At 38.6% G+C, this 24,140-nt stretch overlaps 1 protein-coding gene across 4 annotated transcripts; it reads left to right on the top strand.

Moving 5' to 3' along the window:
* Positions 1–1,021: 1,021 nt before the first annotated feature.
* Positions 1,022–21,965, top strand: LOC109088209 (protein FAM110B-like). 4 transcript variants are annotated; one of them, XM_042751021.1, is made up of 2 exons: positions 1,022–1,175; positions 18,475–21,965. In XM_042751021.1, the coding sequence occupies exon 2, from the start codon at positions 18,988–18,990 to the stop codon at positions 20,335–20,337; it is 1,350 nt and encodes a 449-aa protein (XP_042606955.1). In that variant the 5' UTR covers positions 1,022–1,175; positions 18,475–18,987; the 3' UTR covers positions 20,338–21,965. The 4 variants fall into 4 exon arrangements, with proteins under 4 accessions (XP_042606955.1, XP_042606958.1, XP_042606957.1 ...); XM_042751024.1 differs by having other exon boundaries at positions 1,050–1,072; XM_042751023.1 differs by lacking the exon at positions 1,022–1,175 and adding an exon at positions 1,741–1,928.
* Positions 21,966–24,140: the final 2,175 nt, after the last annotated feature.

Here is a 24,140-nt window from a genome sequence, read left to right as displayed (position 1 = left end):
CTTAATTACATTATTGCATTCTTTGTCTTCACAATTGCTTCTCAATAGCACATAAAGAAGTCAAAATGTGAAAGTCTACCCAGAGACAATTTGGTCTACCTTAAGTTAATTGAATCACTTTTAATTTTTACACTGCTACTTTAGTTTATCTGCAGCCCCATTGTATACACAGACAAGAACAAACACTGCTATAGTGAATCTGTGCCAGGTAATGAATTAACCCCATCCCCCATAACACCCCAGCTGGCTGAGCCTCAACACGTGATGTAGTCCATGTAGCACAACTGCTTAAATGAACAAACTCCAATAAATAAATAAAAAATAAAAAAATAAAAAATTTAGATTTCTCCACTAACTAATTAATAATTAATATTGTTGTAGATATGAACCATAAAATAAGTTTTCTCTTGTCTAACTGGGCTGCAAAAATTAATTTAGGCCAGAATTGAAATAAATTTACATTTCTAAAGTACCTTCCTCTTTTTTTGTATTCGGCTTGCAAAGCCTCCTCTCCTTGCACCTAACCGTGTTTTTATTATTGCTGACATAACATCACCGTCAAATCACAAGGTTAAAATGTTGGCTAAATTATCCAGGCCTTGACAGAATGGAAAAATGAATGTGAATGCTCCGAAGTAGATGCCAGAATAAAACCCAATGTTTTTCCCCCAAATGTATTTTATTAGTTACTAACCATGAGTTTTAGGGAGGCAAAACAATTACGTAATACGTACACACTGAGGGGCGGTTACCTTGGAAACTGTCCTGCGTTTTCCAAACTGGGACGCGACCAATGGCGGGATTCGGCTCATACTATTATTTGCAGTATTAGGGGTGTTCGCACAGAGTGCAGACACTCTAACCCGCTCTCTTGTCCTAAACAATATTTTTGTTTTATTGTAAGAACATCTATAGACACTCCATACATATATTTGTGTGGTAAATTAAAGCATGTGTTACCGTCCTCGTCCATTTTTTAAAAACACAATAACACTACACCCACCAAATATAATGGTCTGATAGTGGTATATTCCCCGCAGAAATTAAATCGGCTATCAGGCTTCATGAAAATGTAGGTACTCTCACATTTTCTCTCGAAGATATTTTAGCACAAAATGCATACGGTACAGCCTAGTTAGATTTGTCTTTTTCCTTTGGAAAGTGTCGCTGCTGAGGTGAGTGCTAAAAAGACTCAATGTTTATGATAGTCCAAAGATTATCACACTTTGGATTATTCGAAACCAAAAACGATAGCATCAGTTTAAATGCTGAAAAGACTTTCTAAAAATTTACTCCAGTTTAACGGATATTTAATGTCGAATAAGTATTAAAAATAGACGATGCTCGCAACGGTCGAAAATGTTAATCACGCAGTTTATTTTGTAAAATTTTGATTGAGCATATTCAGTTAGATCAAATGTGTTTTGTAATGCTTACAAAGATATGTATCTCAGGAAATTTGCTCTAGTGAATCTTTTGAATCGGTTCACAAATGGTTTGAATGATTCCAAGTGATGTAAATGTTTTTTTTTTTTAATATGTTGTTTAATGTAAACACAGGTGGTATATGTGTTCTTGAGAATTATATTTTTATGAGTTGAGTGTTACATTGATAATATAATTTGATGTCAGGCACTGCGGGATGACGTGATTCCCTGAATCATTGAATCTTTTCCTTTGAATATTAACTGTTCGAAAGAACCGATTCACTTCCTAATCAGTTTTGGGTGATGAGCACTTTTACTGCAGAACGTCACTTTGATAAATTAATGTGCAGTCTTGTTAAAAGTGGAGCCCGAGGGCAAGTCCTGGAGTGAAGGTTACCTCACACTGTGGGTGATTTGTCCTTGACTGTTACACTGCTCACTAAAGTAACAAAACAGCAGCACAGGAGTATGAAGTGACAGCTGCTTCCTATCTATTTCACGGTACTGTGCATTTTGGACTATTTTTATATTTAAGTAAGTGGATAGAACATTTTGTTAATAAGGAAACCGGCCCTGGAGGCCGCAGGAACTTCCTTTATTAACATGTTTTGGTTTATTTTCTTTAACCTTTCACACAGATTCCCGTGTTATTAAATCCCAGCAATTTTTTTTGATGCAATCCAGGAAAAGTAAACTTATAAGTGTTTGGATGTCTGCACATACAGGATATCTTTAGTCACCAATCCAAGTGAAACAGATCATATAACAAGACAGCTTGGTAGTTTTGTTTTACTCTGAACATAAAGAATACAACTACAACTTAACTAACCAAAATACACAGTATTGTTCAAAATAATAGCAGTACAATGTGACTAACCAGAATAATCAAGGTTTTTAGTATATTTTTTATTGCTACGTGGCAAACAAGTTACCAGTAGGTTCAGTAGATTGTCAGAAAACAAACAAGACCCAGCATTCATGATATGCACGCTCTTAAGGCTGTGCAATTGGGCAATTAGTTGAAAGGGGTGTGTTCAAAAAAATAGCAGTGTCTACCTTTGACTGTACAAACTCAAAACTATTTTGTACAAACTTTTTTTTCTGGGATTTAGCAATCCTGTGAATCACTAAACTAATATTTAGTTGTATGACCACAGTTTTTTTAAAACTGCTTGACATCTGTGTGGCATGGAGTCAACCAACTTGTGGCACCTCTCAGCTGTTATTCCACTCCATGATTCTTTAACAACATTCCACAATTCATTCACATTTCTTGGTTTTGCTTCAGAAACAGCATTTTTGATATCACCCCACAAGTTCTCAATTGGATTAAGGTCTGGAGATTGGGCTGGCCACTCCATAAACATTAATTTTGCTGGTTTGGAACCAAGACTTTGCCCGTTTACTAGTGTGGTTTTGGGTCATTGGCTTGTTGAAACAACCATTTCAAGGGCATGTCCTCTTCAGCATAGGGCAACATGACCTCTTCAAGTATTTTAACATATGCAAACTGATCCATGATCCCTGGTATGCGATAAAATAGGCCCAACACCATAGTAGGAGAAACATGCCCATATCATGATGCTTGCACCTCCATGCTTCACTGTCTTCACTGTGTACTGTGGCTTGAATTCAGAGTTTGGGGGTCGTCTCACAAACTGCCTGTGGCCCCTTGGACCCAAAAAAAAGAACAATTTTACTCTCATCAGTCCACAAAATGTTCCTCCATTTCTCTTTAGGCCAGTTGATGTGTTCTTTGGCAATTGTACCTCTTCTGCACATGCCTTTTTTTAAACAGAGGGACTTTGCGGGGGATTCTTGAAAATAGATTAGCTTCACACAGACGTCTTCTAACTGTCACAGTACTTACAGGTAAACTCCAGACTGTCTTTGATCATCCTGGAGGTGATCATTGGCTGAGCCTTTGCCATTCTGGTTATTCTTCTATCCATTTTGATGGGTTTGTCTTCCGTTTTCTTCCCACGTCTCTCTGGTTTTGCTCTCCATTTTAAGGCATTGGGAGATCATTTTAGCTGAAAACAGCCTATCATTTTTTGCACCTCTTTATAGGTTTTTCCCCTCTCTAATCAACTTTTTAATCAAAGTACGCTGTTCTTCTGAACAATGTCTTGAACGACCCATTTTTCCTCAGCTTTCAAATGCATGTTCAACAAGTGTTGGCTTCATCCTTAAATAGGGGCCACCTGATTCACACCTGTTTCTTCACAAAATTGATGACCTCAGTGATTGAATGCCACACTGCTATTTTTTTGAACACACCCCTTTCAACTAATTCAACTAATTGCCCAATTGCACAGCCTTAAAGAGCGTGCATATCATCATGATGCTGGGTCTCATTTGTTTTTCTGAGAATCTACTGAACCTACTGGTAACTTGTTTGCCACGTAGCAATAAAAAAATTATACGAAAAACCTTGATTATTCTGGTTAGTCACATTGTACTATAAACTGAACAAAAAAATCAATAGGCTACAACTCGTTCTGACCTGATTCCACTGCAGAGGAAACTGAAAAGGGATTAGAGTATGTTTTTGTTATTCCCTGTTAGTTGATAGCCTGAGCATTATCATTAAGTGTCTGTCTAAATAGGGAATTGCATCACAATGACCTTTTAGAACGATAAGACCCAAAGTATTCACACAAACATTAACAGCTATTTTATGTCTGTGTATCCTGGCACTTGTGGCTCTTTTCTTTGTGCTATAATGAATTTTTAGTGTATTTTCATGTATGTCTTCGCTTGTCCGTGTTTGTTTCATCATGAGAACATTATTTATATAATATTTTCATCCATATCATTACCTCATTATTTTGTTGATAGGATATTTAAGCTATGTTTTTGTATGTCTTCGCTTGTCCGTGTTTGTTTCTGCTTGTGGACATTTGTGATGTAATTTTTGTCATCAGCATAGTCCATATTATTATTTCCTAAATGGTTATTTTTTCTGTTTTTTTTTTTCCATTTACAATTTAAATTAATTACAAAAATTACATTAAGGCCATTTTTTTTCCCATTTACAATTTAAATTAATTACAAAAATTACATTAAGGCCGTATGAGATCCATTTTATTTTTCCCAAATTCTGCTTTATTTTTCCCAAATTCTGTGCTTGCAATTTTAATGGTTTAATAAAATTTTATAAACAAGTGAATTTATAAATCTTTAACATAATTTATAAAAATATTTTACAATAATTATGTAGTGCTACAATAATGCTATATTTATTTTTTCATTTTTCAGAAATTCTTTGTGTCTGTTTTAATTTTTCTGGATTATGATTTAATACAAATTAATTATCAAAATATATTTTAATCAAATGAAGGTATAAAACATTAACAGTTTATACCGTAAATTAATTTTTTTAAAGATTGGGTTATTACAGTTCTGACTGTATTTTCCCTTTCTGCATTACATAAATCTAATGTCCACTAGGAATTAATCAATCAGTGAATTCATTGAAGAGTTTGTGTGCTCAGTTGTGCACTAGACGTGGAAAATGAAGACTAATCATGCCTAATATGTATTTGGATAGAGTAAAGTCCCACAGCATCCCACATGTGGCAAAAGATTGTACTCTGTTAGTGCTTATGTCAGTTTTGTGGAAGTCATCCTCCAAAGTGTTGTGAAATGTGGGATCAGACTGAATGTCATAACACAGCCTAGGTCCATGACTTCACTGGCCTCCTCTGTCTCTGCATGTGCTTTGTGGATTTCCAGGATGTGCTGCAAGTCAAATTCCAATTTAGGACTGTCAGCGGTGAGCAGAGGTCTATCAGCAGAGAGTGAGAATGCGGGGACTGTTACTGTTTAGTAAAGATTAATCTGTAGTCTGCATGTTCTTTGTCTCCTCCAGAGCAAAGTCTGTTTTCTCAAACCATACACACACATACCATGTCAACCGCAAAATACCCACTATGTCATAACCCACATACTCAGCAATCCATTCAAAGCACCACAGCTCTTTCTGTGATATTTGACGCCCTCAGGGCTCCAGCGGATAAAATGATCCTATGCTCAGCAGAGTTGAGAAGATTAGAGAAAATCTGAGACACTTTGGGTTCTCTGAGTGATCTTAAACTTTCCAAAACTCTGTTGTTGATGATTCATTTGGAACAAAATATTGAATCAGTGAAGTGTTTGAATAGGCATCAATGTAAAAACAAGAGGTCTAGTTTATTTTGTGATTTCTAAGTAGATGATGGGTTGATAATGGGACACACACACATGCTTGCATTTGTTGTTTACAGGGACTCTCCATAGGCATAATGGTTTTTATACTGTAAAACTGTATTTTCTATGGCCCTACACCTAAACCTACCCCTTACAGGAAACTACTGGCAATTTTTGAATTTCATAAAACACTGTTTTTTTTTTTTTTTTTAAGACAGGAAGTGTCCTCATAAACCATGTTTATGTTGCAGTACCCATGTCATTATGCACATTTGTGTCCTCATAAACCATATATACCAGTACACACACACACACACACAAGCAAGCCCCTGCAGAATATATATAAGATTGTGACTGTGTTCCCTATGACTTACATAATGGTTCATGCAGTTTCCTCAATCTGTGGCCATTTGAACTTGCCTAGAATTGTTTTAGCATTCCCAATTACACATGACGTTTTTATGTATCATGCTGCTGAAAGATATAAAGTTTTTTTTTTTTAATTTTTTTATTGACTAAAGCAGATATAGGCTTTCCATAGAACACAGAGATCTTGAGTCAAGTCCTTAATAATTTTTTCCTCTCCAATGAGCAAAAAAAGTATTACCACAAACATTTCTAACGGAGTTTGAATCTTTTATTATAGTGACACACCGTGTGACTCATTTCTCTGACAGAGCCAATTTAACCACAACCCCTGTTTATTATGGACTTAAGAAATAGTTGCTAATCAACAAATGTTTGTATTTTTTTTTAAGTTGATTTTCTCCTGTATACCTGATTACTGAATATTGTGGACTTTTATTATAAAGTTCTTGTGATGTTCCTCATTTGTAAATCAACCTGGATAAAAGCATTTGCTAAATGAATAAATATAAAGATTTTATTTTATTTACAAAAAAAACATCGTTACAGTCATATAATATGAGCACTGAAATTCCAGAAAAATGCAACTCTGGCACACTCAACTAATAAAACTAGTCTTATTTTTATCTCTGGATGATGCTTTTGACCCATAAGATGTTTGCCACATCAACCGCCCACATGCATTGACTAAATACAGCTTCCCCACGTTTGGACTTCAAAACGTGACCAAGCTTTTCTCTTTTCCTCACACACTCTTCTAAATCTCCATTTTTTTTTTTCTTTCCTGAGGAATGTGAGTTGGCTCTTTCAAGCCTTTCCCTAGAAACTGCCCTCCCAAGATAAACAGCACTAGTCCTGCCAGCCCTCCACCCTTCCCAGAGGGCCTTGTTTCCCTTCAGCACGTGAGAGAGTGGATCTAGCCTCCTCCCTTGTATGACACTGCAACAGAGAGTACACTCACCCCTGATCTCCCTCTTTCTCCATGCATTGATGGGCTCAGGTGCTCCTGTTTTTGTGTAACGTCTCCAAATCTGTGGCGCTGACTCGCCAGGCCTCTTTAACAAACGGTTTAAACTTTTCTGTGTGTGTGCACGTGTTAAAGCAGGCTCGACTTCAGACAATCCTTTCAATACTATCCACTTGTATTGAACATACACATAATAATCTCTGCACGGAATTCTGCTGAAAACTCTGTAGATTTCCACGGAATGGAAAGTTCTATTGACACTCCACCCCTTGCATTGTTGTTCATCCAGCTAACAGGGAACATCCACAGAACCTTTGCAAATGCTCTGGCAAGGTTCTCTTAAAGTTATGAACTAACATTCTTCCAGTAATGTTAATAGAAAATTCAGTTTTGTAAAATGTTTTAGTTGGATGTTTGTCTAATGTTTTTAGAATGCTACTAGTTTCAGAACATTCAGTGCAAAAGTGACATTACCATAAAGTTTGCAAAATGATTTTTGAAAACATTTTAAAAAAACGTAATGTTTTAAAATGGTTTAATAATAAATGACTCAATGAGAATGTTAGCAAATTGTTGTTAGCTGGGTAGATCCATAGCCTACTGCAGAATTTCATGCAAAAAATAAACAGTGGAGATTCTGTCTGGACGTGTTTAAAAAGTCCTCTGAAAAGAAATGTTACCCACATGGAAATTTTAACTGTTTATTTAAATGCAGCTGTTAAGTATGTAAACAGCTTGTTGTGATAGTTGACCTCATTGTGGCAAACAGTCATTTTCACCACTGTTTGACTAATCACTCGATCATGTTTATGTGTACATGTGCGTTCACAGAGGGGTGTGTGTGTGTGTGTGTATTTGTCATCATTTAGTGGTGTGAAAGCCCGTTTGGACATGTCTGTATGTCATGTGAGATGTCCGTGTGCGAGTCTGACCATGTGAGTGTGTCTTGTTCAGAGCCTACAGCGTGGTCTATGATCTTCAGAATAAAAGATGGCCAGCAGTAGTAATCCTGCACTGCTCCATAATCCTCTTTCAAAGACACTGCCATTCTTCAGCAGCTCCGATGAGCACCGAGACAGATCAATGCTGACAGCATTACCAATGTGGCACTGCACACAGGGCAGCCAGCCTCTTTAACGTTAGTGTTGATCCTGCAACGTAAGCAGCTTCAACGTAAACATTTCAGGAACTTGGGCAGGGATGAAGCAGGGTGTTCATCTCTACACTAAGTTTGAAGAGATAGATATAGAAATAGAAAAGGAAGTCTGATGACAGACATGAGAAGAACTCAGTGGCCATCAAAACTTGATGATGGTTATGAAAGTAGTTCATACAATAATTAGATAACGTAGTAACTATTGTAGCCCATGTAAACAATCTTTTTGTAGTTGAGACTATAGAGGTGATTTTCATTCAAATGTATTTTAAGTTTGTTAATTTTAATGTGCAGGACTCTGAATACCTTATACATATACCCTATTTTAGATGTAATTGTGAATGAATATGCTTATGAAATCTGAGTATTGACATTTTAATTAATTAATTTACATTAATTAATATTACCAGGGCAAGTTTTGGCCTGATTGGGAAAGCAGGAAAAAATCCTGATAGTGCTTGTTGTTGTGGTCTCTGTTACTGTTTGATCATTGTTTATAGACAGTAAAATGTTGCAACACTTCAAATTTAGCCTGCTTCGTTTTCACAATCCAGGGGTGCACATCTGTGTTGCAAATATTACATGCAGTTCAATGTGCATTTTCACCTTACCCTTCTGCTCAGCACACAATTCAAGTTTTTTCGATTGTGCAAATTATTCTGTGTTACTTCTGAATCCATACGATAGCTTAATGCAGCAGTTCTCAATTCCAGTCCTTGCACCCTTCTGCTCTGCACATTTTGTATGTTTCTCTTATCGCTTCAGACCTTTGTTCTATTTGAACGTAAGTCCCCTGCGAAGTGGACATCACTGGACATTCCGTCATGATTCCAGTTCGAAGCGAACGTATATGTTCCATTCAAAGTGCATTGAAGTGTGCGAGACATGAATTTAAATTGCATTTATTTACAGAGGTATATGATGTCACACTTGTCCGTGTGTGAAGATGTTGCGCAGCGCAAATCTGTGAATACATGTTGGGAAGTGAGGTAAACTTCCACAGATTTCCCTTGCTCGGGGAGTAGGGAGCATGTCAATGGAAACAGTTCATGCACGGAGCTCACTTCTAATGAGCTGGTTATCTGAATCAGTTATGTTAAAGAGAGACGTGAAAAATATGCAGAGCTGGGGGGCGCGATGACTGGGATTGAGAACCACTGGCTTAATGTGAGCTACATATGAATATTTAAGTCCTTACATTAAAGTTCACACAAACTCTTTTCTACCCCGTGGTTGTCAGTCATTCGTAGATTATGAATATGCATAGGTCTATATTTTTTCATATTTATTGTTTATTTTATTTTTCGTTATAATGAAGTAGTCTGTATCTAGTAGATGGTGAAAGAATGATTATCAGTTCCACACACAGAGATATACAAATTCTACATTTTTTTAAATGGGGAAAAAAAACTTCACTGGTATCGGATCGGTATCGGCCAATACTGAACACTATTTATCAACATCGTATTACAAAAACTCACAAATAAAAAACCCTACTTAGATCCCTGTATAGACCGTGTTTTCACACTACTAAGTTGATTAATCATCAGCGTCCTTTTATAAATTAAATTAATTGTCAATCGGTTGTTAACCCTCCTTTTTCAGACCTTTGGTTAGCATCTGCCTGATTCACTTTCCTCAACTTAGAGCTTCAGCCATTCCCATAGAGATCTGTTACCATAGCCACAGGCGGACATTCTGTGGGTATTGTGATTCAGTGGGACTCATGTATGCCCCCTTGGCATGAGGGTGTGGGTTTCAAAGGCAGTCAGATGGAGAGGAATTGGCTAAGAATCCACACCTGCACTTGACTGAATGAATAGACCCGAAAAGGTGGAGCTATTTGTGACTGACTTGTTTATTGTTTATTTGTTGTGCATCTGGATGGCAGATGTTATCTGTTTTCAGCAGAACATTCACCTTCAAACAAAGGTGGTCTGCCAAACCAGAACCACTCCTTAAATCTAGTTAATCTTACTAAAAAAGGAGAGGTGGAGTCTCCAAAGTGATTCTGATACTGGCGTGAAGAGTGAGGGGAAAAAAAGTGTTTGTTTCGTAACTTTCATTTATTTCCATCACTTTGAGCTAGATCCAGTCCACTCCCTGCTCTTACAGGATTTTACTTGTGTTTTGAGGGCGATGCTCAACCCAGACTCACATTCTGAGATCCGAGAAACCACAAATTCTTCTTAGCGGTCTGCTTCCCAGAACAGAAATGGTACAAGATGATTCTCTTCAGTCTGTCTGTTAATTCCTTAGAGATCTTCCTGAAATTGTCAGACCGAATGAATGGATTTCCTTATGGCTTCCACAGCACTCCTTTTACTTTGATGAAGCCGACAGACACTCTTATATCAGTTCCTCCTGTAGTCTACAGTAGGTGGAACGTGGGAAAAGATTGAGAGCTGTTTTGGGAAATGACCGCCACAAATATCCAGGAGGTGAACACCAGTCGGAAGTGACAACTCCAATCGGAAACCTCTCGAGACCAAGAATAGGCAAAGGATTTGTGGAGTAAATAAGACACAAACACATATTCATTTGGTCATGTGTCTGTACGGAAGAGTTGCGCTTCCTGCTTGTATTTCTCCAGTCCAGCTCTTCCTGAAAGAGTTGGCTGGGAGGAGCTATGTAGGAAAGAGGGAGGAGTAGGAGGAGGAGAAGTATTTGAGTTGCCGTGTCAGTCACACACACAGACTCTCACACAAATTCACTGGAGCGCCGACTCTTTGCTGAGCTCCGTTCTTCAAAAGGCTCGACAGCCTGAGAGCTTCATCCTGCTCTTGGAAAACACTTGTCCTGGTAAGTTAAGCAACCTGTAACAGAAATCCAGTGATCTATAGACTAGTGGATTAGTCTCATGCTTTCTGCAGTTAGTTTGTGTTGACCGTCTTGAACTCTGCTTTATATTAGTTTTTTTTTAGTTTTTTTTAGTTTTTTTTGTCTATTTATCTCCCTAACTTTCCTTTTGTGTTATTTTGTGTTCAACTGTTATAGCAGTTAAAGTGAGGCTCATTTATAACTCATATCCTCTCATTTCATCATTCATTTATGAAGGATGTGAGTGTCTAGTGAGGCTAATTTGAGCGTGCTGGGACTGGACTGATTACCTAGTAGGACATAATGGTTGTTTATACAGGATCAGCAAAACATTGAGTATTTAATTCAATTTATTTCACAATTAAATACAAATAAACACAAATAAAACCCATATGACATTCTATAAAAAACTTTAAAAAAGTGGATGTCTGTGAGGTTTTTATTTGATGTACAGTTGTACATAAAACTGGACATTCATCTTGATATTTGCTTCATTTTTTTGAATTTATTAAAAAGTGTTTTGAAGATTAACTTTAAGTGAGCGTTAGATGACACCAAAGGTAATTTGAATGTAAACCGGTGAAATGAGAATCAACAATTAAATATCCAATATCAAAAAATAGTGATTAAAAATTGATAGCCGATATGATACGATACATCATACATCCCTAAAATCAATGTCAACAGTTTGTCAAAACAATAGTGATTGAGAAAGGAGGAACTGAGTCAGTGTGTGTGTGTGTGTGTGTAATAATAACTGTGAGGGATTTTCTGTCATATTGTCTTAGATTATCTCTATCTCTCTATCTTTCCCTCTCCGAGATCCATTAACTCACTGACATTCCTGGCTTAGTTATTGGTCAAACTGAGTTAATAGGTGACCTCTGTCTCTGTGTGTTTGGATGTTGTGTTTGTGTTGTGCTCTAGTTTTTGTAAACGTAGTTACTAGTTGTTTGTTGTTCTTTTGTTTTAGTGTGTGTGTGACTGTGGGAAAGCAGAATTGTTAACAGCGGTGGAAGAAGGTAAAAACAACACTCTGGGCTGACGCTTGAACCATCTCATCTCTCTGATTACACACTGTGTCCACACAAATATGCTTGTGTGTGGCAGGCATGAGTGTGCATGTGTCTTTTAGTGTTGAGAATGTGTGAGTGACATTTCTCAGCTTTACTTTGTCAGGCCTGAGGTGGGCCACAGGGTCAGGGTCCATTTAGAGGACCCCAGGGTCATAGATTCCTGAGATGAGTCTGACAGAGACAAGGTTGCTATGGTTGTAATTAGGGGATGATCAGGGCATTTTGCTTGATCAATATGACAGCGTGGTGCATCTCTCTTTTTACCGCTGACAGCACTGTGAGGATGTTGCCAGGAAGGTTGAACAGTACTGGGTTGAGAGTTTAAAGTGACCTCTGACACCGCAGTGTTCTTCCTCAAATGTGCAGCTGGTACTGCAGAGCTTTATCCAGTGGAAAACATAAATCACTAATAGTCGTGTAAGTGACAGATCACCCAGGTCTCTGGGGTCAAATACATTTATCTGAGCGGCGCTGTGCTGTGTGAGCGTCCTGATCTGCTGTGATCTGGAAACACCAGGGATCTGATTTGATCTAATATGGTTTCTCTGATTTGAAGTTTTAAAGTGATGGATGGAGGGAAATGTGGGGAAGTTATGGTCACATTGTGGTTGGCTCATGAAGGGCAGATGGACTTTTTGCTCTCATCTGATTATCTTATTACAGTCAACATGAGAGATGGAGGAACGGACCGATCCTATTCTCTGTATGTTTTCTTTTTAACGTGCTTTTGTGGCACATTTAAGTGGATAACTGTAATTAGTTTACATTACTTTGTACGTTTTTCTACTAATGATAAATTGATATTATAGGCAGGCCAATTAATCTGAAATACCTTTTAGGCATAAAATGAATATCCCCAATATGATGGAAAAGATATAAATATGTAAGATACACAAAAACATGATTAATAGATTAAATAATTAGTATTAAGACAGCAACAATTAATTGATAATGAAATAATGTGATTTTTATTTTTTTTTCTTATCATTTCAAATATGGTGATGTTTTACAACTGCCTTTCTGCAAACTGTATGCTTTTTTTACATAAAATACACAACCTTTGAGTGATGACAGTGAAATAACATGGTTTTTCTTTTAATAAAATACAGAAAATATTTTTTTTTTAATCTGACTTACTAAAGAATTACTTGACAGATCAAAAATAATTTATTACCAAAATTGTTACCAAAATAATCAAGTACAGCCCCATATATATTTATTATAAGTAATTCTAAAAAAATGCTATTTATGCTTTGAGTTAGTCTGTAGTAATTATAAATTTATTTAATATATTTATATTTCTTGAAATCAACAGAAGTCTGCTATGCCCTAATTTATTTGGGCAAACTCTGAGTGTCAGAAATGGCATTGAGGACAACTGTGTTTACAACTTTAGGGATCCACATATTGGCTGACATTATAAATGGGACATGAATGATGATAATATCCTCAGGGCTCATTCAGACATTCAGTGTTAGCTGTATCCTGGTCTAACCGTGGGCCGTTTAGTACAATACCAGCTCTATCTAATGATGTTGTGTTGAGAGGTCATCCTGGCCTGCTGTGGACGGAGGGGAAACAGCTGTGCTGTACGTTGCCACACATTGAGAAGAGAAGGCTGTTTAAAACACTCTATAACCAGCTGTCCATCACCGATGGAGCTTTGTGGTAGTTACGGATGGAGGCAGTGTGAAAGGTTATCAGACTAAAGGCTTGAATCCTCTGGGGCGTCTTTATCGTGGTCTCTGAGGTGAGTTGAGTGAGAGGTCTGACTCTTTTACTGCAGTAAAAGCCATCAGGGAAAACCCTTGGGAATGATGCTAGTTAGCTTGTACTTACACCTAACACCTACAGTGTATAGTGCAAGAGGTCAAATCTTTTTAAGTGAGGTTCATCTGTAGGGCACATTTACTCTGAAACAAGCCGATATCAATAAATCAGTTGAGAACTGTCACATAATATTTAGCTACTTGTTGCTGAATAGTAGTTTATGGGGGCTTGTCTAGAATTCTTCTTATCTGGCTCTCCTTATCACATTCCTCTTTTGGTGGCATGCAAAAAAAGACCCTGCAAAGGTAATATTTACCTTACCATGTCTCTTTACTACACAGGGTTGTGATATTTTGATCTACACATTCGTTCTCTCTTTTCCTTGCATAACATCCGCTTAGTCAGCAGGATGCCTCATGTTTCCAGTTGGGAGAGATTCCTGAATTCCCTCGTTACTCATAGTAGTGACGTCAGATCTTCTACGCTCAGTCCTTACCTAATACCTGAAGAGATTCACAAGAGCTTCCTGCAATATTGACACGTTAAAGGATGGAAAGTATGTAGCCTGGGGAACAGGAGCACAACTGTAACATTGCACAGGTGACTTAGAGTGAATCCTTCCAGGCTGCTACGAGCAGGAAATGTAGGTTTTGATCTATTTAGAGCTGTCAGTCTCCAGTCACAAAGTCGTACCTCTACATAGACAATTTGACATCCAGAAGCTACTCATCAGCGCTCCAAGCCTGACAACTCTATAACTAGGGCAAGCATTACCATTACTATTCTTCTCTTTCCCAAAGTGCATTTTTTGTTCCTTGTTATTTTTTATTTTCCCCACTCACATGTATCTTTCATGTTGGATCTGTTGTCGCAGTATAAATCTAAAAACATCATAAAAACACCACTCATACTCAGACCCACACTGAGTTCCCCTCTAATTATAATGCAGAGTTTCTTTCAGCCAAAATTAGGTAATTTTTTACTTTCTCCCTGCAACTGTAGACCACCGTGCTTGACCCACTGTCTCCCAGTGCATTTGTCCATGGATTTTACTCTAAGCTTATTTGCATCACATTTTCCTTCATCTAGTGTACCTCAAATCATTAAACACTAATAAAATGAACATTACATATTCATTCAGGTTAAAAACACCCAGAAAAAAAATCACTGTTACATGCCATGCTCAAGCTGTTAGCAAACATTTTCCATTCACGTTTTTGTGGCTCAACAATCCAGTTCACCGCTAAACACTGTGGGGAAAATTACATCAGCTTTCAGAAATCAAAACCAGATCTTTATTTTGTGCCCAGCAAGGTTTGCTTTGGAGATTCCTGTGTGTTTCTGTGGTTGTGGCAGTCTGACGTGGGTGTGTGTGGCTCTAAGTGTGTGTATTCTTGGCTCTCACGTCCTCGGTGTTCTGGGTCCAGTTGGCTCAGCGCTGAAATGCTTCTGTTATCTCAATCAGTTCACACCACGCTTGTGCCCATAGCTGTGGGCTGTTCGTGCCACCCTCACCCCTGTGGCCCTTACATTCCACTGTGTGTTTGCTTCTGTTTGGAAATCTTATTTTACATGAGACCTAAACACTTTAATGGTTTTGGGATCCCTGTGTGCTGTAAGATGAGAAGATTTCAACTTCTGTTGGACTGAGTATATCATTGCTCTAAACTGTGGTTCCCAGCTGGTGGGTTGCAACCCAACATTGAGAACTAAACCCTGCTTATTACAGTCTGCATGGGAGAACTTTATTTTTATCATTGCTTAAGCTCAGGTTAAGTTCTGTATGGATTAGAAATGTACAAAATTTTGGTATGCATATTATCTGCCAATATTAGAGATCTATTTTAAGCATTTGTTTGTATCTGACCATTTTGGATGCATATCGGCCAACTTTGGATATTTATTTGCATGTTAATTTTCCCTGTGTTATTGATTTGCATATTAAAAACAGTTAAATGTAATCTTGAAAATGATTTTTCATGTTTAAAGCGATTTGATTTCATGCCTATTTTATTTTAACAAACTATTATATACTTTTAGTAGCAGCCATTTAAAGGTTACCAGCCATAAAATTAAAATACTGTTAAAGTTAAAAGGATAGTTCACCCAAAATGAAAATTCTGTCAATAATTACTCACCCTTATGTCATTTCAAACCTGTAAGACCTTTGTTCAACTTTGGAACACAAATTAAGATATTTTTAATTAAATCTGAGAACTTTCTGATCCTGCATAGACAGACAGCAAGGGATCTACCACGTTCAAGGCCCAGAAATGTGATAAGGACATTGTCAAAATAGTCCATGTGCAAAGTTCACTTTTTGTGCACAAAATGTATTCTCGTGGTTTCATAAAATTAAGGTTGAACCACTGATGTCACATGGACTGTTTAAATGATGTCCTTACAACCTTTCTGGGCCTTGAATGTGGTAGCTGCTTTGCTGTCAATGCAGGTTCAGAAAGCTGTCGGATTTCATCAGAAATATCTTAATTTGTGTTCTGAAGATGAATGAAGGTCTTAACGGGTTTGGAACAACATGAGGGTGAGCAATTAATGACAGAATTTTCATTTTTGGGTGAACGATCCCTTTAATAATGTTCCAGAAAATCTTTATCTTTAGTATATAGTTTAAGTTGGAACCACATTTGGATGTTGCATAGGGTGTTTATCTGTCTGCTTATCTCACTGATGCCTGAAGTAATTAAATAGTTTTGAGAAAGGGCTCTGATGACTTAACAAGCCTAGAATTTCTGCTAGCTTTAATTGTTATCCATATATGTACAAGCCTTCATGCTTGTGGTCTATGGTCCCTGTGGAAGAGCTTTCTTCTATATTGGTGTTTGGCCGGTGTAGCAGAGGGGAATACAGAGATGTGGAGGGGAAAGAATGATGATCCATTTTGACTTTTGGACACTAGAGCTGCATCACCCCTAACAGCATAGCAGGGTCCTGAGCAACTGTGCCTTCTATTAAAAGCCTGGCCATTGAGAGACAGCTGTATGTGTGTGTGCATCATCTAAATCCATCACAGAATTTGACCTGGATAAGCATTTATTGCATTACTCTGTCCATAAGCCTCTTATAAGACACAATAACAGTCAGAATTGTGCCAAGCATTAATAAAAAATCCAAATTAAATAAAAAATCACAAAACACAACACAAGACATTTCATCAGTGGTAACCTACTTTTAACTTAGTCATGTACGAGTCACATATGGGAATGATTTATAAACCAGAATGGAAGTATTAGCAACAGTTAACAGCAAATAACGCTGAAAAATCGAGACATTTTAATATGAAATGTTCCCATTTTACATATTTAAATGATAATCAGCATTACATTGAAGTTAAACTGAACAATTGGACCCTGAAATGTCAGAGGAAGAGCAAGCTACTAAAATTTGATTAACATTTGTAATAAAGCCAAACTGATTAAATGTTCACAATAATACAAGCAACATGTATTAGGAAAGTAAATGGGGTCAAATTTTAGTTTTTTTTTTTTTTTTTTAGGCTATTTATTGTTAAGTCTTTCTGGCAGATGTCAGAAAGGTTATTAGCAGGTTTCTCTAAAGGCAGTTCACTCTGTTTTGCAATTAGTTTAAGACTATATTTATGATTTCAAATGAACTTTTGCTTGGTTGGAGGATTCTTTCTATTGTATTAAGTCTTTTCTATCTTATTAGTAAAAGAAAGGGAGGGGGAACATAAAGGGGATGAGGGCCCAGACTAGAAGTCATGCTATAAAAAGATTAATTAAAAATGTGTATTTGAATATAATGATGATGATGATGATGATGAACGCCAAGGAACAAGCCTCTCAGCGCTGTTGATGATGTAATCCAAACCTTTAATGCTGTAACGAAAAGGAGAATAGGGAAGGGAAAAGGCAAATTGCCTTTACTCCCTTGACAATGAGGATCAAGAGGAATATAAAAGCATCAGAAGTTGTGATGAAGAGAGAAGGAGAGTGAGGGAAATGTCTAAATTTGAGCTAGCACAGATTTGAGAACAGTACTCTGTTTAAAATCTGAAGGTAAGAGGGTTTTACTATAAAACTAGCTTTTCTGAGACAAGCTGTATGCATGCTCATGAGAGTTTCAGACGGATTTAAATGAGCCTTGGCCTAGATCTAGTCTGAGACCAGAATATAAAAGATGATAATCTGCCTATAATGTACTTTGTAAAGATACTACACAAAGCGCCTTTGTGTGCTCATGAACACTGAACAAGTGGAGGAGGACATTTAAATATTTTCATAAAATGCCACTATTTGATGCAACTGAATATAAAAGATTGCAGCTGTTCTTTAGCTCTGTCCTTTTCTTTTTTTGTTTCTTTTCAAAGAATCACATTTGAATGAAAATTCAGTAGGAGTGTTTGTTGTGAGTGGGGGGAAGGGTGCAATTGGTCCGCTTTCCAACCTTAGACAAATCAGAGATTGGCTTCTGGCATACTCCTTTCTCCTCCTCTTGTGCTTGGAACTCTTTTCTCTTTCCTGATTGGCTGCTCGCACATGCAGCATCTGGAGGCTTTAAGATTGTAGTGGGAGGGGCCAGACAGTGCATTAAAACCAAACGTCTGCCTCCATTCGCCCTAGAGTACTCCAGTTATATGTGTGAAGCAGAGGGAGCGAGAGGAGGTCCTCTCTTTGCCTACCCATGTCTGACAGCATCTTTATTTCTCTCTCCTTCCTCCAGGAAAAGAGTCCAGGATTACAAGAAAAAGAGAATAGGATTTTTAAGGAGTGTTTTACAAGTCTGGGACGTCTGGAGTTTGAGAGGAAGGAACCGAGTCACCGTGTTTCACCAGAACTGTTCTGCTAACCTTTCAGCTGCAAGGAGCTCGCTTCAGGATCTGCTCCGTCCTGGTGGGTCACTCAGCCGGACTGATGTGGAATGCGACCCTTTATGACCCCATCCCACGGGCCTCTATTCAATGAGCCGGACTGGGGAGAGAACAGATAATAGAAGGAAGAGGCCAGCACACAAAAAAAGAGTGGAGTAACAGCAGCAGGAGTGTTCAGACTGGTAAGAAAGTTAAAGGGGTCGTTGAAGGTGGGGAAAAAGAACTTAAAATACAAAGGAAAAGAAATAAAGAGACCTGTGACTACAAAAGTCTTTCTTGGGACTGCAAGACATTCTTGAACGCAACCGAAACTTTGACCCTTAGCCTGCATTTCACCTCTTAAATTAATCTCACTGCTTACAATCATGCCAGTGGAGACCCTTCGTCCCACAGATGGCCGTCTTACTGGGGGTCCCTTCACCTCTGCCATGCCTTTCCGAATCCTCAACAAAGGCCCGGATTACTTCCGTAGAGTGCCCGAACCAGGAACGCGGAAGCTGAGTGCAGTTGAGCGCCTGGAAGCAGACAAGGCCAAGTACGTAAAGAGTCAGCAAGTAGCACTCAATAAACAAGAACCGGTGAAACCCCCAATCATCCGCAAACCGCTATTATCACAAAGCATGATGATGCAGTGCAGAATAAACACTCCACCAGCAAGGAAGATTACTCGGCGCCAACTTGAGACGGAGAACCGAGGATCGGACCATGGCATGAGCAGAGGACCACAACTCAACCTTGAAGTACTCAATAATCTAATCAACGTCTGCGATGGACCACTTGCATCTTCACCTACCCCATCCTCTCCTTCTCCCTCAGCCTCCTCACCCTCTTCCGGAGGTCAGAGTGTTGGTAGTGGAGAGTCTGCAGAACCTCAGCACTGCATTAACTTCAAACCACACCTTGGCTCAACGTCCAACTCCTCTCGCACCTCCTCTCCTCTTAACAATCAGTCCTCACGTGCTGAGCCCAGCCGAAGGCCACCTCCGGTCCCAGCCAGAGCTCCCCGGCTGGTACCACAAGGTAGTTATGGGACCCCCAACTCCGTAACTGTACGACGGGTGGATGTGCGACCACAGGCAGAGATCAGGAAACCTCAGAGGTTGCCTCTTCAACCCAAACCTAGACAAGCTCAAGTAGCTCAACCACAAATAGCCCAGCCACAGGCACCTCCCACACAGCAGAAACCTTCGGGAACTCACCCTGCATCCCCCTGCATACCCCCCAGCCCGCTGCTTCTACGCCCTGGCGTTTTACCCCCGGCTTCCCCCGCTTTCACCCGCATTTCCTCAGCCAGCTCTCGAGGGTCACGTCCCGGTTCAACCCGGAAGCATCCCTCTCTCCACCGCTCCAAGTCAGACTTGAGCGACCGCTACTCTCGCGCCACAGCTGACCTGGAGCGCTTCTTCAACTACTGTGGACTGGACCCAGATGAGGTGGAAGGAATGGGTGGCGTGGAGCGGTTTGCCCGGGCAAATTCAGACATTGTTTCGGTCTCCAAGCTCCGGAGTGTCAGTACGCCTAGCTCAGAGTGTGGGGACGGTGGGGATGGACGACGAGGAGAGGAAGAGGAGGAGGATGATGACGATGGGCCTATAAAGCCCAGTGAGCGTGTTCCTTATGGCATCTCGGTCATCGAGAGGAACGCACGTGTCATTAAGTGGCTCTATGGTATTCGACAAGCACGGGATGCATCACAAAACATCTCCAATGTCTAGAAGCTTCTCTCTGGTTGTCTACTCGGACAGAGACAATATAAATAAGACAGAGACTTGCTGTAGTATTCAGCTGATGTCTATCACACACCTTATATTTATTATGTTCTTGTTTGAAGATGTTTAAAGGCTCTGACAAATATTTGTTTCGTTTGTATTTGCCTTACTATATGGATAATGTTCATGATGTTTGTAACATACATAGATACATCCTGTCGTTTTTTGAGTATCTGATTATCTGCAAGGATAACGTACCTCTAGATGCGGAATACTACAGACTCAGCACTGTGACTTTGATACATTTTGATTTTAAGCAATAAGATTAATGCTAAAGGCACTAAAAGAGTGGATGGTGATGAGAATGATGAAAGCAGCAGTCGATCTGCTGTGCTGGTGCCGTTCAGGTACAAAGTCTGTATTAACAGCAGTGCTGTCGGACCCGTGGCCTAAGCTAATTCCTGTAGGAACCATTGTGTTCATAGTATTGGAAATCAAGCAGGTACTTTCTAGTTTTAGAAATCTTTGAAGAATTGAAGAATGAATGAACCTATTTAGGATGCTTGTTTATGAGGTCATCGTTTGGTCTCGGTGGTAGTAAGACCTCAGGGACGTGTTTAATAAGCCACACCTAGAACAGAGACACAGCATGCAAAGTCCTAAAGTGCACACATGTAGAAACTGAGACACATACGAACCCCTGCTCACTGTACACACACTTTTGCTTCTTAGGTGTCAAATTCACAAGTGCGTCAGATGTTCAGTGTAGACTTTTTTTCTGAAGGCGAGGCTATGATACTGTGAAGAATTTAGAGCTTCTACAGAGGCGCTGCTCCTCTGCAAACATGGCTGGTAGACTGTTAATGTTGAATATAAGTTTAGAAGTTCAAAATATAAGCATGTGAAAGCCTCTTGTCAGCATGCACACGTGGATGTACAGCTGTATTATGTGGCAAAGCACAGTTGCACGATGTGCACTTCTCAAACATGCATTCCAAAACATATGGACGTACATTCCATTCAGCTTAATGTTTATGTATGATTTGTGTGGGTTTTGTTTGTGACTGTTCCTTCTGCCTATTTTTGTGTTTTGGATAGGTTATGTTTTAAACAGTTGTGTAAGACAGGTAAGGTTTGAGAGCTGACAGAACTGAGAGAAAGAGTGTTTGGCTCAATACTCTCAGGGGAATCAAAGCTGTTAAATCAGTTTACTGCAGAGTTCTCACACCTGTAGTGAGAAAGGAAAGCCTTACAAAGAGAAAAATGCAATTTTGATGGAAGTTGGTTGAACGTGCACATAGACAAGTCATGAAGCCACACAAATGTTCACTTTTGGTTGAGAGTTTTTGAGAGAAAGATTTGCTTTATTAAAAAAATGCACAATAATCAAAATATTTTTCCCCCTAGACTGTGCAATCTAAATATAGCCATAAATGCATGAAGAGGTAAATGCAAAACATGTATTGACTGAAATACATTGCTCTGCCAGCACATTCAAAAAGAATACACAAAAAGGTACAAACCAAGGGTAACATGGTGGTTCTGCTTGTTCTCTGAAGTTTACCATTGACTCGGAAAGAGTCGAATGCAAAATCGGTCCTTTGAAGATGTCAATAAAGATATGTTTTTGAAAACAAATTGTGAGTTGTTTATTCTCTGTATGATTTAGTAGTTTAAAACTTCACCTAGATTACTGAAAAAGACATTTTAATCCAGGGTGCAACATATTTGAAAGCCACTTTACATAAAGATCCAGAACAGATGTCATTCTGAATATGATTACAAATTTTTGTCCCTTGAGACGGAGAGGACTGAATATAAAGGCAGCAGATACAGCCTAACATGAGGTAAAATCCAAACCTGAACTGAACAGATGTTGTTATCCCAAGCTGTGAAGGTGGGTTTGCTAATATTTTGTGTTAACTTACAGCAGAAACTTTTAATTGAAACAATTTATTTTCATTAAAAATGTTATCATGCTTTTGGCTATAGAGTGAAAGTCATCTGAGTCCAAAGACTTAGCATATGACAGAATCTTTATTTTTTTTAAAGATTTTTTTTTTTTTTTTTATCTCTTTAAGGATGCAACCTCTGCTTCCAAACATATACTTTGTAAAATATTGTTTCCTGAGGATGAGTCTGAGGCTCTGTTACAGCAGCAGCCTGTTGCCCCCTTCACCTTTGAATTATGACCAACCTTGAGCAGACAAGTAGAGAATTACAGCCATGGAGAGGAGAGAGGGATGTGACCATTTTAGAAGAAGATGAAGAGGCCAGAGGTGTGATTAACAGCATCTTCTACAGTCCAATTAATTTTTATTGAAGAACCTCCCATTTTAATCCAAGAAAATGAAACTGGTGTAAGGATGAGTAAGATTTAGGATAATGCTGTTCCCTAGTGAGGTGGCTTGGGGTGAAGTGTGTTTTTTGGTGAATGCAGTGAACTCATGTAGATGGATGATAGAGACGCTGAGGGAAATGTGCACTCATACAGTGTTTACTGTTACACCAGCTGCTTTACTCAGGAACACACAAAGTACAGTAAACACTTCTACACCTACGAGCCTCCGGCGATGTATTTTAATTTTCACTTCTGGATACTGAGAAGAATTTGTTTAGTTACAGTTTCATAACTTACTGCATTATGCTCTAGTAATCAGTTACTAGGGTGTTCATTGCTCCCCTGCTTTCTCTAGATATTACAATGGGATCACATATTAAACACATCACAGAGATCAGACTAGTGTGTAGTGACTTTTTTGGGATTGCACCAGTGAGGCTGTGAAAAAAGGAATTAGATTTTATCCAGAGGATTTTTAAATTGCAAATGAGAAATGTGAATTACTTTGAATCTTTATAAAACGTGAGACAAATGAAAGTCTCCCAAATGTACTGTGAACAATGTTGCTGAATTTGCAGTGTGGATGCACTTTGCATTCACTGTAGCATGTAAAAATTATGCAGTTAGCTTTATTTTGTGCTGTTTACTGGCTATATTTATGCTGATGATGTTGTTTTTGTTATCTTTGCTAGATATGTTTGGTGATGTTATAAATTTTACTTTTGAGGTTTGTTGACTTGTCACCATTATTGAAGTTTATGTGTGCTGCTTCTGCTTCACAAGCTGTTTTTATTATTATTATTATTATTTTAGAGTATATTACATAATAAGAGCCATTTAAAACCATATGAAAGAATGAAAAGGTGACCAAATGAGAAATATTTTTTCAGTTTATTGGGTGAATGAGACGTTTTGCATTTCATGAACAAACAAATTCAAATCTGCAGAACTAAGCAAGAAAAATAAGACCATCTTAATGCACAACCTTTCCCTTTTATTTTTACAGTGCAGGGCATGTGGTGTGTTGATGTAAACCACAAAGCACAGCAGCCGCCAATGTATGTCACTGCCTGACCCAAGGGTTCCCTCACAGGCGGTCGGGTGGATATGTGGTCGTAAGCTGATTAGATACACATACACAGTTCCATCTGCCCTGTGCATCTAACTGGATGTGCCTTGAGTATTGGTTAGTCTGCTCTCATCAGCCTCATTCTTCACTGAGCTAAAGCCACTTAACCCTCACTCATCTGCTTAGAGAGCAGACTGTCAGCAGCTGAAGTCAGGGGGATAAGCTGTACAGATCTATGTCAGTTCTGGCCAGTCTTATGAATCAGAATCTATCGATGGTGGGAATGAACTGTGACCTATTAAGCATATGCTTTAGCAAAGTCTCTATCAAGAAAAGTCAGTTCACTTAGCAGGTATTTACATCACATCCGGCAGCCATACATGACCAACTATTATCTAC

Source organism: Cyprinus carpio, chromosome B23, assembly GCF_018340385.1.
Source record: "Cyprinus carpio isolate SPL01 chromosome B23, ASM1834038v1, whole genome shotgun sequence".
Classification (NCBI taxonomy): Eukaryota; Metazoa; Chordata; class Actinopteri; order Cypriniformes; family Cyprinidae; genus Cyprinus; species Cyprinus carpio.
Note: the sequence above shows the minus strand (reverse complement) of the source record. Positions and strands in the feature narration are given on the sequence as shown.